The 14,545-nt window shown below is 34.4% G+C and overlaps 1 protein-coding gene and 3 non-coding genes across 4 annotated transcripts; all 4 read left to right on the forward strand.

The window, feature by feature from the left end:
- Positions 1–7,081: 7,081 nt before the first annotated feature.
- Positions 7,082–7,174, forward strand: LOC127789423 (small nucleolar RNA Z266). The gene has a single exon (XR_008020590.1). It is a non-coding gene; the product is annotated as a small nucleolar RNA Z266 (small nucleolar RNA).
- Positions 7,175–7,375: 201 nt separating this feature from the next.
- LOC127789421 (small nucleolar RNA Z266) lies at positions 7,376–7,468 on the forward strand. Its single transcript, XR_008020589.1, has one exon. It is a non-coding gene; the product is annotated as a small nucleolar RNA Z266 (small nucleolar RNA).
- Positions 7,469–7,670: 202 nt separating this feature from the next.
- Positions 7,671–7,761, forward strand: LOC127789424 (small nucleolar RNA Z266). The gene has a single exon (XR_008020591.1). It is a non-coding gene; the product is annotated as a small nucleolar RNA Z266 (small nucleolar RNA).
- A 3,538-nt stretch (positions 7,762–11,299) lies between these two features.
- Positions 11,300–12,438, forward strand: LOC127788752 (probable serine/threonine-protein kinase PBL18). Its single transcript, XM_052317351.1, has 3 exons — positions 11,300–11,312; positions 11,892–12,268; positions 12,376–12,438. The coding sequence occupies exons 1-3, from the start codon at positions 11,300–11,302 to the stop codon at positions 12,436–12,438; spliced, it is 453 nt and encodes a 150-aa protein (XP_052173311.1).
- The last annotated feature ends 2,107 nt before the right edge of the window (positions 12,439–14,545 follow it).

Raw genomic sequence — 14,545 nt, forward strand, 5'->3', positions numbered from 1 at the left:
ATTATATATATTTTTTAATTTTTAAATTATTAACCCGTATTCTTCGAGTCGCAATTCAAATATGTTATCTCAAATTAAGCTCATAATTTGGCCTATATCAAATTTTTTGAAATTGACCCAATACTCAAATCTATAAAATCTTTCACATTTTCTATCTCTTTCTAATTTTCAGCCTCTGCCTTCTAAATTTCTAATGGTGTGTATCCTTCCCACACCGTTATGTGAATAAACATTTCTGCCAGCATCAGTTAATTAATCTTTGATTGACTTAATTTACTTAAAATCGTTGATTTACTAATTGTATATGATGACAGGAAAGATTGACCTCAATCCAAAACCAAGCGGACCAAAAGGGACGCGTCTAAATAACGTTGGAGGTTCGGAGTCAATGATGTAAAACTTCACGAAAGAAACCAGAACGTGTTTTCTTTTTCTCTTTGTTTCTTCGCACTTTCCGTATCAAATCAAGCCGCATCTTCGACGCTGATTCCTCCACCTATCTTCCGTACACATTCACCATTTTTAATATTTATTTGTTTCCTTATATAATTAATGGCCAAGCCTTATTAATTGTCATATATATTTTCATACGAATGATGCTAGATGTACATTATTTTTATATATTTTGAGCTGTACAAAGAAGTATTATAATCAAAATACCCCTTATCTCAATGCGCCTCACACGTTTCTATGCACCTCATGAGAGACATTTTTGTCATTGATACACCTTTGAGTAGTTTAAAATGTACACAAATGTGTACCAATAACATTATTCATTTTCATACTTTTGGCCGTCCTTGCATAATTTTCGATACTTGTGTTATCGATTATATCAGAGAAGGTAAATCGTAAGTTGGGCATTTGCCTCTTGCGCAGGACAAGAATCGAACTCGTAACCCATTAAATTAACACCAACATATTAGTCATCCGCAAAGGCGGATTCATGCATGAGCTGAGCCCAATACAGCTCACATTTAAAAATAATAAATTTTACTAATAATTCAATTAAAAGAAAATTAGTCCATCCAAAATTTGTGATGTGTAATTTTATATCTCAAAAAAAAAAAATTAACCTCCCCTACATCGATTTCTTGATCCGCCCCCGCTCATCCGACTCCTTAATTTATGCCTTGAAGACATATATATTAGGTGTGCGTGATAGGGTTTCACACATTGAGATTCACTCGCTCGCGTTATTGCTCGATACAAATAATAGAACATTGTTCTTGTACATAAAGAAAGATAATAATTAATGTCTTTAATGTGACTCATGCAGTGACTTATTGTTTTTTATGGTCTTTGAGATATTTTTTTAAATTTTATGATTAAAAAAATAATAATTAATATATTACTTAAAATAATGGTTTCACTTTGTTTCTTATTTTGTAAATTATATGATGAAGTCTTAGCTAAGTCAAATGTATTAAATTCCAAATTCTAACACATATATATACTTCCATTATTTAATGGAGAATTTCACTCTAGTCGTTTGTAGGTCAAGTCTCGGAAGTCATGTCCCCCCACGACGTCGTTTTTTCTCTGCCCTCGTTTTCAAATTGGTTGAGAACCTTGTAACCTATTATATTATAAAGAGAAGACAAAAATAGTCCTAAATTTGAGTTTTTGCCTTTTCCATATGGTCTCGGAAATTAATTCATCAAATATATTTTTTATTTGTATATTTAGAATACAAACCAATTTTCAAAATAATGTGTTAGAATTGTAATGGGTAAGGTGAAAAAAATTTTCGTTAAACCAAAATAATAGAACTGAACTTATCAAAATTGACGGTTCAATTTGTATATCGGTTCGGTTTGGTTTGAATTCTAAGTTTAAGTTTTACAATTACTTCGATTCGATTTGATATATTTATTTAAAAAGGCTAAAATAATTTATTTGATCGAAATATTTTAATTGACTAACATCCTATTTAATCAAGTGGCTAAATATTTTAATGGAGTAATAATTATTGAACAAGCGTGTTAGTCGTTGTACTCGATTTTTTAATTGACCAAGAGAAACTTTTAATCGAGTAATATTATTTTTATTTTAACATAAACTTTTTTATTCGAATAATATTTATTAACTGAAATCTGAAAGTTAATTGAGGAAATGTTATTATTAATTGAGTAATATTTTTTTTCCTCAAATAACATTTATTCTTACTCAAGGAACACTTGTTCTCTAAATTATTTCTATCTACTTGCATTTTTTATTTTCTATTTTTAATTTTTTTTTGTTATTTTATTTTTAAAATTTTCCGAGCAACTATTCAACTGGTTTGGTTAGTTTTTGAAAAATGTTTGGTTTATTCATTTTGACCAATTTGGTCAGTTCAAGTTCCACTAGCAATGAATTAAATTCAGATTGAGAGTGATAAGGGTTTACACTATTCAATTCCAACATTAATGATTATGCTCTTCATTAGTTCTTCTAAATTGTAAAATATTTTTAATAATTTTAAGTTTTTCTATAGGGTCAAATAAATTGACAGATATACTTACAAAATGAGGGTTAAAAGACTAAAATATTTTCGTTCACATTGTATTATATTTTTTTCAATATAATGTAGATGAGGGCATTTTAGTATTTTAGCATCTATTTTGTAAGTCTGTCTGTCAACTCATCTGACTCGAAAAAATAATTTTTCTTCATGATAACGCAATAGTAATACAATCAATGCATAACTAATAAGCTACCTAGCTTCTAAAAAATCACGTCTTTTTATAGGCCCCAACAAGGCCGGTACTAAACTCGATAATTATTAATTAATAATCAGATCAAGAGACAAACGCTGGGCTGGGCTGGGCTTCGCTTCGATCGTCTTGGTTGTATATTTTCATTAGGCCCAATGGGCTTCGGCCCAATAGCATCGGAAAAAATGGACCCCCTCCTAGAATCAACTTCGCTGGCTCCTGATAAATTCTTTTGATTTTAATTTGAATCTGATTAAATTATCACTGGAGAATATTTTTTATTAAAATTGTATATAAAATATTATTGTAATATGATATGATAATGAGGATTTCAGAAATATAAAACATGGTGTGTGATAGATAAAAGTTCAAAATATTTTTTGAATTTTTTGTTGTATCATGTGGAGAAAAGTTGGGCTCAAATAATTGATGTAGATCTCTTGAATGACCTCAAAGAGTAACTTCTCTCGACGGTCAATGATCGGGAGATCAAGATCTCCCCGTGACCTGAAGGTCGAGAGATTAATAGGTTTTTTTGAAAATCAAAACATATTAATTTATTACGATATAATAAAATTTAAATTTGTAACATCACTTTGTTACAAAATTTCATCTCCTAAATTCCAATTTATAGTCCGCGCACAAACTACGATTGAATTAAATAATTATTGTAAAAATTATTAAATTAATTATAATTAATTGATAATTTAGAATTCGCACACCTAACCGTTCCTGATGAAATTAATGCATGTAATGTTATTGGTATTAAAATGTTTTACTATGATCAAAATTTTTTATCATTACTCATCAAAAGTAATAAAATTTAATTGAATGGAAATATATTATAATTAAATAACTAATAATACCCTTTTAATTCAAATATACATATGATCTAAGTCGCGTTTTCTAAGTTGTGTTGACTTGCGCTAGAGGTGTGATTAGGGGTGTAAATGAGTTGATCCGAGCCGAGTCGAGTTTCATTAGCTCCATTCCGCTCAACAAATTTTATCACAAACTCAAGTTAGAGCTTGAGATTGAGTCAAGTCTGGAAGTTTGGCTCAAGCTCGAGCTTGATTAGCATAACTCGAGCTTGACTTAGGCTTAGTTCAGACTCGAGCTTGAGCTGAAATTTATCAAAGTTTTATTTAAAAAAACTTAATAAATTGATGTACAATAAAAACAAATATCAATATGATAATCAATAAATATATCTAAATGAACACAACTTGATAATCAACAAATATAATATCGACACAATAATTAAGTAATAATAATTTTATAAATTACAATAAGCATATTATAATTTATCGTACAAAAAGACAATCAAATTACTTATCTAGTTATTTTCAAAATACAAACATAATCAAAATTACAACACAACAAATATATTTTTAATTCAACTTCAAATTAGTTACTTCAACTATCAACATATAATTTGAAATTGTAATATTAATCAGTAATCATAATTATATATCAAACCACATATATTAACCTACAAAATACCAACGCATCAAATGATTTCATGAATTACATACCTTGTTTTGTTTATGTGACAAAAGATTATCAGTGATATTATCTTATATACAAAAACATAAAAATTAATATTTTTTATCAATATCAATTAACAATGTGCTCACGAGCCTATAAGCGAGTTAGCTGGCGAGTCTCTATTCGAGACAGTTCACGAGCCTATAATCGAACTAGTTCATGACTCTCTATTCGAGACAACTTGTAAGTTAATGAGCTGAACTTTACTAAGTTAAACCTTAGCTCGTTTACAAATTGAGCTTTAAAAATAGACTCAAGTTTGTTTCGTTTATCTTAATGAACGAAGTCGAACGAGTTTTTATCAACTCGAACCCAAACAGCTCAGCTCATTTGCTCCCTTAGGCTGACAGTGGCAAATTAACCTCTCATTTGGCTTTTCTTTTATTTTTTAAAAATAAATTGTGTCAACTTAATTCATATTAGAAAATTAAGAGTTACACAACCCCTAAACCCTTAATAAAAAGGTCGAGGCGATTTATGAATATAGAGAATCGTGAACGTATTGAGCCGAATGTGTTTGCCCACATAAATTTATGAAAATATAGTGACATAGATAATTGGGCAAAATGTGTTTGCCCACATAAATTTTTAATAATAATAATAACAAATATTTTATAATTATTGTAAAATGAAAATTTTGTTATTAAATATAAATAAAAAACATTCCAAACATATTTTATCTGTTTAGAATAACTCAAATAAACTTTCAAACCATTTTGGAAATTCATATATTTTCAGCTTTACTTTTTTAAATTATAAATCTTAAAAGTATTTATGTTTATTTTATTTATAATAATTATTTTTTAATTAATTATCAAATTTATTGATTTTATAAATTTTTTATTTATATTTATTAAAAAATATATAATTTAAGCGTAAAGGAACAATGAATTATTAAATTATATATTTTTAAAAAGTGGTGTTCAGTCTTCTCTTGATGTTAAAAGTACCTTCAACTACAAATAAGTCTTTCGAGATTGTCCCGCATACGCTCATATATTCACATTGGTATAAGTTTATAAAAAAATATATAATATAGATGCGAGAAATTTTTTTTTTATCGAATAATATAAAATAAAATAAAATTAAATCAATATTTGAGCAGTGTCCTGTCTCCTCCCTACACTAGCAACAAAATTAAAAAATATTATATTTGACTTTTTCGATACAAATTAGAGATGTTTGTGGTTCGATCTGACCGATTTTAAATTAATTTAATATGTCAAATCGTAAATTCGATTTTCTACCAAATCAAATCGATAAGCTTAATTTGGTGCGAAAAATCAAATCGAACCAAACTGCACTGCATTTTACAATTCGATGAGATTCGATTTTCGTGATTTCAGAACATTATATATATTATATATATATATATTAAAATTATATATCATCTACGTGGGCGGTTTGATTTTGAACCAAACTGTCGAGATTTGTAGTTTGACAGTTTTTCAAATCAAATTAGATTGCCAGTTAAAAAAAATCGACGCATTCAATCCGGTCCAATTCGATTTGGCCAGAAATTACGGTCTAACAATTTTTTTAACACTCCTAATACAAATCAATCTTATCTTTTGTTTGATATTCTCTTACCTAAATTTATAAATTTTAGACTACAATATGGACTCATAATCTCAAACTTACAAAACAATTATTTTAAGTTGTTAAATTTGACTCATAATTTTAAAAGTATCATTTAAATTTATTGTAATCAATTGCAATTCTACCACCAATGACTAATGATTGAATAAGTAAATATTAGTTATAATATTAATTTCAAAAATTAAATTGATATAAAAAATACTTTATTTATAATTTTTTAATTAATATTATTATTTTTATAAAAGTATTATAAATTTATACAAAATTATTCTAAAAATTTGTGCCATACATTAATTTATGATAATTATAAAATTTCTTTTGTAACTTATCTGACGTTATAGGAGAACTCTTACTTACATTAAATAATTATTATATTATTCGACGCACCCACCGTAACGATGACTCGACAACATAATAATTATGAGTATTTCAATTAATTATTGAATCTTGTCGATTTGCAGTTGATTGGTACATAGACAAGGTCACAATTGTCATAAGAAAAAAGTTAAAGGTTAGAACCGTCAGTCGACCAAACTTACGGGAGCTATATATTGATCTCGCTGCCCTATCATTTTCTGGATCTAGGGTTTTCATTTCATATGGTGTAATGAAAATACTAGGGTTTTTATTATCTTCTTCGTTGATCCATTTCTTCTTCACCTAAAAGCTATGCTTTCCTTCCCAGACGCAAATGCGCGGCCCTTAAGATCGCCTTCCGTTTTCCAGACATGGAAGCGTTTCGAGTCATAGCGGCGCTACATCGAGTCTTTGTATGTGCGCGTTGATACGTGTTTTCGTGTCTATGCGTATGTATGTATTTTGGGTTTCCTCATCAGGGTTTTCCTCTTGAGTTCCCATTTAGCCTCCGCCTTCTCTTTCGTCAGGGCTAGTTCAACTTTTCTGGGTCTGGATCTTCATTAATTTGAGATATTGGAATCTCAATTAGTGAGAGTTCGAGCTCGGAAGTTTACTCTGAATGGCCTCGCTTGAAGGTGGAAGTACACTCTAAAATCCATTATTGGCCTTAAACACGTGTTCTCCAAATTTTTGGTTTGCGCGTTTTGTCGGATTTAGCAGATCCTTTGCGTTTTTGGTGTTCTATTTATGTTTGGATTGGCTTTTCATTTTTGGGTTTTGATTGAAGGGTTTTTGATGGTTTTGTTTTCAATGTTTTTCAAGTTTTGGATGATAATTTGGACATGCAAATCAACCCGGGGGGGGGGGGGGGGAGGGGAATTGTGCGGCAAGAATGATGACAAAATTAGATGTGTGAATGGAAAAATCCTTGAGCTGAAACATCGAGGCTTATTGATATTCTGACCTTGCCACCGTTCATGAACTTTCTTCTCATTTGTTTCTTTGCTTTCCTCACTTCATTTTCAGTTGTTGCGTGCGTTGGTTTTCTTTTCACAGTTCATGGACTTGATTGGGCACTGATTTGTGGGCTTTGTGGAGGTGAATTGGTTCGCTGTGTGGAAAATGCTTCTCTGTTTTGGTAGATCTCGTGGGTATAGCAATCAAATGGGAGAATTGGGTGGCAAGAATGATGATAAAATTAGATGTGTGAATGGAAAAATCCTTGAGCTGAAACATCGAGGCTTATTGATATTCTGACTTTGCCACCATTCATGAACTTTCTTCTCATTTGTTTCTTTGTTTTTCTCACTTCATTTTCAGTTGTTGCGTGCGTTGGTTTTCTTTTCACATTTCATTGGCTTGATTGGGCACTGATTCGTGGGCTTTGTGGAGTTGAACTGGTTCGCTGTGTGGAAAATGCTTCTCTGTTTTGGTAGATCTCGTGGGTATGGCAATCAAATGGGAGAATTGGGTGGCAAGGATGACGACAAAATTAGATGTGTGAATGGAGAAATCCATGAGCTAAAACATCGAGGCTTATTGATATTCTGACTCTGCCACAATTCATTAACTTTCCCATTTGTTTTGCCTTTTCACTCTCATATTGTCTTTTGTGCTCTGACCTTCTTTGAGATTAATTTTATCAAGAATCTCCTTACACTATTGATGTTTCGATTTTCGAGGCTACTTAATTAGAGCTTGTGTTTGAATTCCATCGTCTTACGCTCAGTGAAATGATGCTTTGGCAAGAATGATGAAACAATAGGCAGGTGAGAGGCGTAAGTTCCTTGCTGAGCTGAACTCCTCAACCCACCATATCTCATCTCACCTCCTATAGAAGTGCTATAATGCTTCCTTGAAGTAAAATAAGCTATGGATCTCCTTAAGACTTTATGACAGTTTTAACTGTTGGTCTCAGGTTCTCAGATCAGCATTTAGGAGAATGGCCTTAAGTTACAGTCTCCAGAGTGCAGTAGCTGTGGATTTGGTTGACCTCCTTGTTTTTAGGGTTGAGATATCAATCTTATAGAAAGTACCATGACGATGTGGGCAGATATTAATACGATTTTGGTTTCACTGAGCCATGTGAGTCCGAGCCTAATCTAATGGGTGCTCTTAATACTCAGCAAAATTGGGGGAAAAAAATGTAGTGTCATAGATCGAACGGTGTCATTGGAAGAGGAGATTGAAAAAAAGAATAATGTGACACGTCCAGAACGCCTTACAGAAAATCTTACTAGCCCCCCGCGCAACTCTCCCGCCCACTGAATTTCCCCCCTCTCTCACTTTCTCTTACCGCCGCTCCCGTTCTCGCTCGTCGGCCCCCCTGCTGTCACTGCCACCCAGGGTCGGCCCTAAGATTATAGGGACTCTAAGCTAAATTTTTTATGAGATCCTCTATAATTATATTTAAAAATAAAATTAATATAAATAAAAAAGTATTATATAAAATTCACAATATTTTACTTTAAATTTACTTTTTTAATAGTTTTAGAAGAAAAATTAATAATTAAATAATTATAATTAATTGATAATTTAAGGGTTAATAAAAAAATCAAAAGATATAATTGATAAATCACATAATGGGATGATAAGGACGAAAATGGAATCACAAAAGAAAATATATAATTATGAAATCAATTGGATTGAGGAACTATACCTATGCAAATTGATGGCATATGCAATGATAATGGATAGATAAAAAATTGAGAAGAAGTGAAACTTAAGAAAACGATGGAGTCGTGACCACTGTCAAATGCAAGGAAATAGTTGTGATACAATCATATAAGGGAGAGATTAGAATTAATTAAAAATGCATGAAATAGTTGTAAGGGGATGAATGCTACTACGGATAGGAATGGAATTGATTATTAATAAAGGAATGTGAGAAATTGAGATTAATTAAAAATTATATTGATACTCATGAGATTAATTATTGATAAAAGAAATGTGAGAGATTGAAATTAATTAAAATTTTACAATGATTTAAAATAAGCATGGCCCCTAACGGCTTTTTTATTTTTAAATTTATTGTTTTTAATTAATTTTATTTTGTTAATTAATTTAAAATCTAAAAATTAAAATAGGCATGGCCCTCTGCTGGCTGAAAATGGGCATAGGCCCTACGCTGCTGCCTAGGTAGCCTATGCCCAGGGTCGGCCCTGTTGCCATCGCCCTACCCCTGCCGTTGCCAGCCCCACCGCACTCACCTACTGCCACCGCTACACCCACCCCCTCCTGGGTCATGGCTTGTGCTGGCACGAGCCAAGCATAACCCAAAATGTATGGGTCATCCTGCAGCCTTGTAAAGATTCAATTTCAAACTAGGTAAATTTTTGTAAAGATTCAAATATTTTTGTACATTATTAGAAATTATACTGTTCAATACAACAAATTGTATTATTCAAGGTCATGCTATTTGTACAAAAGTTCATTTATGTGGGTTTATAGGTAACGTGAAAAGATTATTTTATCCCCATCTTTTTTATTTCAATTACCATTTTACCCCTTTCAATCCTCTTTCTCTCCTCTCTCTCTTCTCCTCCCCCTTTAGCACCGCCCTCCGCTGCCTCGCCTCTTGCCTGTGAACTATTCTCAGGCTATTCGTTCTATCTTGTGATTCGTATCACCTAGAATTGGAGAGAAAACGTTAAATGAAGACTCGAGAAAGAACTTGTCCAAAACCCAGCTGAAGTACATTCTACTATTAGAAGGAATGCTTGAATGAAGGACCTGAGGAAGGTTGCCTTTCCAGTAACCTTTGATCCCCTCTTGCTTCCCTATCAATGCGAAGGCCTTAAATTAATACCAGTAAGACCATATAATAGCTCCCCTATAATTCATTGTAGGCAATGTAAAAGCAATGACTACAGATTGCATAATGAAGTTTAGAGATATCACAAGATCCAGGTAAAATGCTTTACTTAAAAGAAATGAGACATGGAAAAAGAAATGGAAGGAAAAGTAGATGGATGAGCTTAGTAGGGAATTGTATAAGGATGCACTACAGAGGATGCACTATAGAGTACACAGTTTATAGATTGAATAGCAAAAGTTTTTGTAACACCAAATGGAGATCACAAATTGATGAAGTAGAAACACAAGACGAATAGCCTCACTGATCATTTCCACTGACCTTATTGTATCAAACTCTTTGATGGGGATAGGACAAAACAAAGACTAAATGGAAAAGAAATTAAACTAATAAGTTGTGGGATCCAAAGAAAGGTAGGCTAGTTGCCATCAATGTTGAAATAAAAAGCTAATAGAACCTTGGAAGTAGAGTGAGGACAGTTCACAAGGCAAGGCTGCGGCGTGCGTTGAGCGGAGGGTGCGAGGCAGGGCGGTGGCGGGAGCGGGAGGCTAGACAGAGGCTGCAGCGGCTAAAGGGGAAATGGGAGAAAGTTCACAAGGCGAGGCAGTGGCGGGCGACTAGGCAGAGGTTGCAGCGGCCGAAGGGGAATGGGGGAAAGGGGAGAAAGAAAGAGAGAGAGAAGAGAAGTTACGAATTTCTCGCGATAAATCCTCAATTTATCTTGAAAATATTATTCTGTAAAACTAATTCTGTACAGACAGTATTTTCCATTATTCAAAGTATTATTTTTTTATTGTAATTTATTTTTAGTTTATAACTTTTAAAAAAAATAAATTCAAATTGAAGTTGGATGATCACAAGAAGCTATTGACCTTAAATAAAAGATTAAATTGGATGATTATATCTTCCCCATCCTTCTGCATTGGTGGTGGGTGCAGGTCATTTGTAGTGTCGGACCTGAGTTTTTGGGGCCCTGAGGCGAGACATGAAAATGGGCCCCGAATTGTATATTACATTCAAATTTTATTTTTTATAATAAAATATAAAAAATAAATAAATATTTATACCATAAGAATATTTTTTTAAAAAATTATCAATTAAAAACTATCATAAACGAAACAAAATAAAGGATACTGCCATAAACGAAACGAAATGAAGGAGCAACTAACTGCTAAAAGTTGAAGCAGATCTGGAGTTAGAGCATCTGAGAAGCAGATCTAATCTGATGACCCAATCGGCAATCGAGAGGTAGTGAGCCACCTGCCACAACCCATAAGGGCGAGCGATGGAGGGCGATGGCAAGCTAGCGACCGAGCAGAGCAGCGAGAGGTGATGTTTGCTGGGTGAGCGCCTGGCCAGCGAGCCACCGGCCACGAGGGCGAGGCAAGTCGGTTAGGACGAGCGATCGCCGATCGAGCAGCAAGAGGCAAGAAAGCGAGGGCGAAAAGTAAGGAGTAGTAAGAAGAGAGAGAGGCAGCGAGCTACCGGTGACGGAGCAGCAGCGAGAGGTGAGGACGAGGTGCAACAGAGCCAAAGAGATAGGGGCCATAGGGCTAAGGTAGCGAGCGAAAAAGAGAATGGGAGAAGGATCGCGAGAAGGAGGGCGAGGGCGAGGCACGACAGAGCCAAAGAGTTAGGGCTAAGGCAGCGAGGGAGAGAGAGAGAGGGACAAGGGTCGCGAGAAGAGGGGCGACGACAAGGCCCGACAGAGCCAAAGAGGTAGGGCTAGGGCAGCGAGCAAAAGAGAAAGAGGGAGAAGGGTTGCGAGAAAGGGGTGGGCGGGTGAAAAAAGCATGGGCCCCTAGTTATGAAATTTGCATGGGCCATTTTCAATTTATGGGCCCCTAAATTGTGAAATTTCCATGGGCCTGTGGCAGCTGCCTCATGGGTCTCCTGGAAGGTCCGTCGTGATCACTTGACTCCAAAGAGTGATGTGTACAGTTATGGAGTTGTGTTACTGGAGTTGCTATCTGGGAGGCGATTATTGGACGAGGAGAAAGCTGGGTGTGTGGAAGAAGTATTGGCCGACTGGGTAAAGCCTTTCCTAAGTGACAACGGGGGGTTTTTCAGAATCATGGACACAAGGCTAGGGGGCCAGTATTCTAAGAAGGGAGCCCAAGCTGCAGCTTCTCTTGCATTACAGTGCCTGGATGCAGGACCCAAAAACAGGCCAACCATGAGCTATATTGTATCTGCACTGGAACAACTCCAGACATCGTCGAAGGATGTCCGGAAGACGCCCCGAGAAGGAAAGGTACAACAGCATCAGCATCATAGATCGATATATGCGGGAAATGGGAACTTAAGATAAAATGCAGCTGTAAAATATGTGAGGTACGCTTTTCTCTTTGTATAATGCAGAGGGAGGACTATGAAGAAATCTTGAAACTTTCTGAGAATAAATTTACTACTGATGTCTGGTAGATGTGTATAGAGGGATGCATAGAATCTGATATGCAGGAGGTTTTTTTTTTTTTTTTTTTTTTTTGGGGGGGGGGGGGGGGTGGTGGTTGGCACATTTATAATATCTATCTGTCTGTCTGCAACGACTTGATCATATCTCTGCCTTCAAATCCTTCCATCTGTACACAATGAAGACTTGTTGTTGACGAGATTTTGCAGTGGACTTCACAAGTTGAATTTGATATTTTGAGAGCATTGATTGCTTGAATGCATTCATCACCGAACAGAACCACCCATTCCTTTATTTGCAACTATCTGTTGAGACAGGGAGATTCGTTTTCCATTCGCTCTATCTTGCATGCAGACCAAGACTGAGCAAGAAAACATCATGGTCTCCCACCAGATTTAAGAGACGTTACACCCGAAACTTAGACAAAAGAGGTTGTCTAATCTCATAGTCTTATAGTGGTGAGAAGTTAGTTTCAACCATTGCACTCGTAAAGCACAATTCATCCTGCGATGTGCGATCAGAATAATGAGTATTTTGGAAACCCCATCCTCTCTCATTTTTGGGCAAAATCGCTTTCAGAAATTCCTAATGCCACTTTATGTAAGATAGAAGAGAGTGGGAGGGAAAATTCGCTTGGGGGGGGAGGGGGGGTGGAAATGCAAAAAATAATACTTACCCTGTAAGACTTTATGTAAGGCATCCTGGACGTGTAGCATAATCCTTCTTGAAAAAATAGTGTCAGATCAAACTGTGCCATAAAATTACGGAATAAAGTGTAAATCAAAAATATATATATATATAAAAATTGGAGAAGGGAATTGGAATTGAGTGTGGCTGACTTAATTGAAGATCAAAATTAGAGGAGGTTGAAGATAAAGAAAAAGAATATAAAAATAAAAGATTATGAACATATTAGAGAAATATAATAATTAAAGAGGAGTATAGCAATCAGAATTGGAGAAAGTTAAGTCGTGGACAAGGCGCAAGAACGAAGTGGTAGAACAAATGAGGCAGACATCACAGGTACAAACGGAACAGCAGCCCACGCCAGCAGCGGTCGGATGGTGGAAGCAAAATTGCACTGCGGAAGTCGCGCAGATCTCTAGGGAATGACCAGTAGCGACCAAGAGAGGGAACGATCGATGATGACTGAGAGGCAATGACAACCTTTAGTGAGACTTGATCTTGGGGATTCAACAGCAAGGTAGCAACAAGTTTTGATGCACAACGAGGGAACTTTGGAATTTAAAAATACAAAGAAGAACACTAGATCGATCGCTGAAAACGCGTTTTTGGTAAATTTCTGTAATTTGCAAAAATGCTCCTGAAACATTTTGCAAATTATGTAAATGGCCCAAAAAAGTTTTGGATCATCTTTACCATTTTCAAAACAAGAAATAGTTTGAAAACGTTGAAACAGTGTCTTCAAGCTATTTCTGTGCTTCAAAGGTCATAATAAGAGTGACCTTTTGCCTTTCTTCTCTATCATTGCCTAGAGCTTTGCCATAGGTCTCACTTTTTGTTATTGTCAGCGTCGAGTAGATGCAAATTTATGTTGTTTGACTCCACGCAAGGTCGGCCTTGAGCAAACTTTTATATTAGACCCCTAAAATTTGAGCATATTATATAATATTATTTATATATAAGTGATAGTGCGCTACCTTGTTACATCAAATTCATTCTGTTACTCATTAATTGTGATTTGTTCTCTCATGAAAGTCATAACTTTTCTTTTCATTATTTTAAAATTTTCAACTTAAAACTAGTTGGATATGATATGCACCTCGGCCTAGGACCAGCCCTAGTTGGGGGGCCGTAGGCAACCACCTTGGTTGCCTACTCTCAATGTCGGTCCTGATCTCACGTTAAACCATTGCCACATATCTGTGTTCACAAGGGGTATTTTGGTGATTTAAACAAATTAATTTGACTAGAAAAACTATATGGAGTAATTATCGGGGCTGCTGATCAATTATTATTTAATTTTTTCATTTATTATTCTTAAAATCTTATTTTGCATTTTTTTTCACATTTTAAAATATTATTATTTTATTTAAATTTTATATAGAGGTGCAAGATTTTCCATAATATTAAGTTTACTGTTAACTTAACACTATT

Source organism: Diospyros lotus, chromosome 13 (assembly GCF_014633365.1).
Source record: "Diospyros lotus cultivar Yz01 chromosome 13, ASM1463336v1, whole genome shotgun sequence".
NCBI classification, from domain to species: Eukaryota; Viridiplantae; Streptophyta; class Magnoliopsida; order Ericales; family Ebenaceae; genus Diospyros; species Diospyros lotus.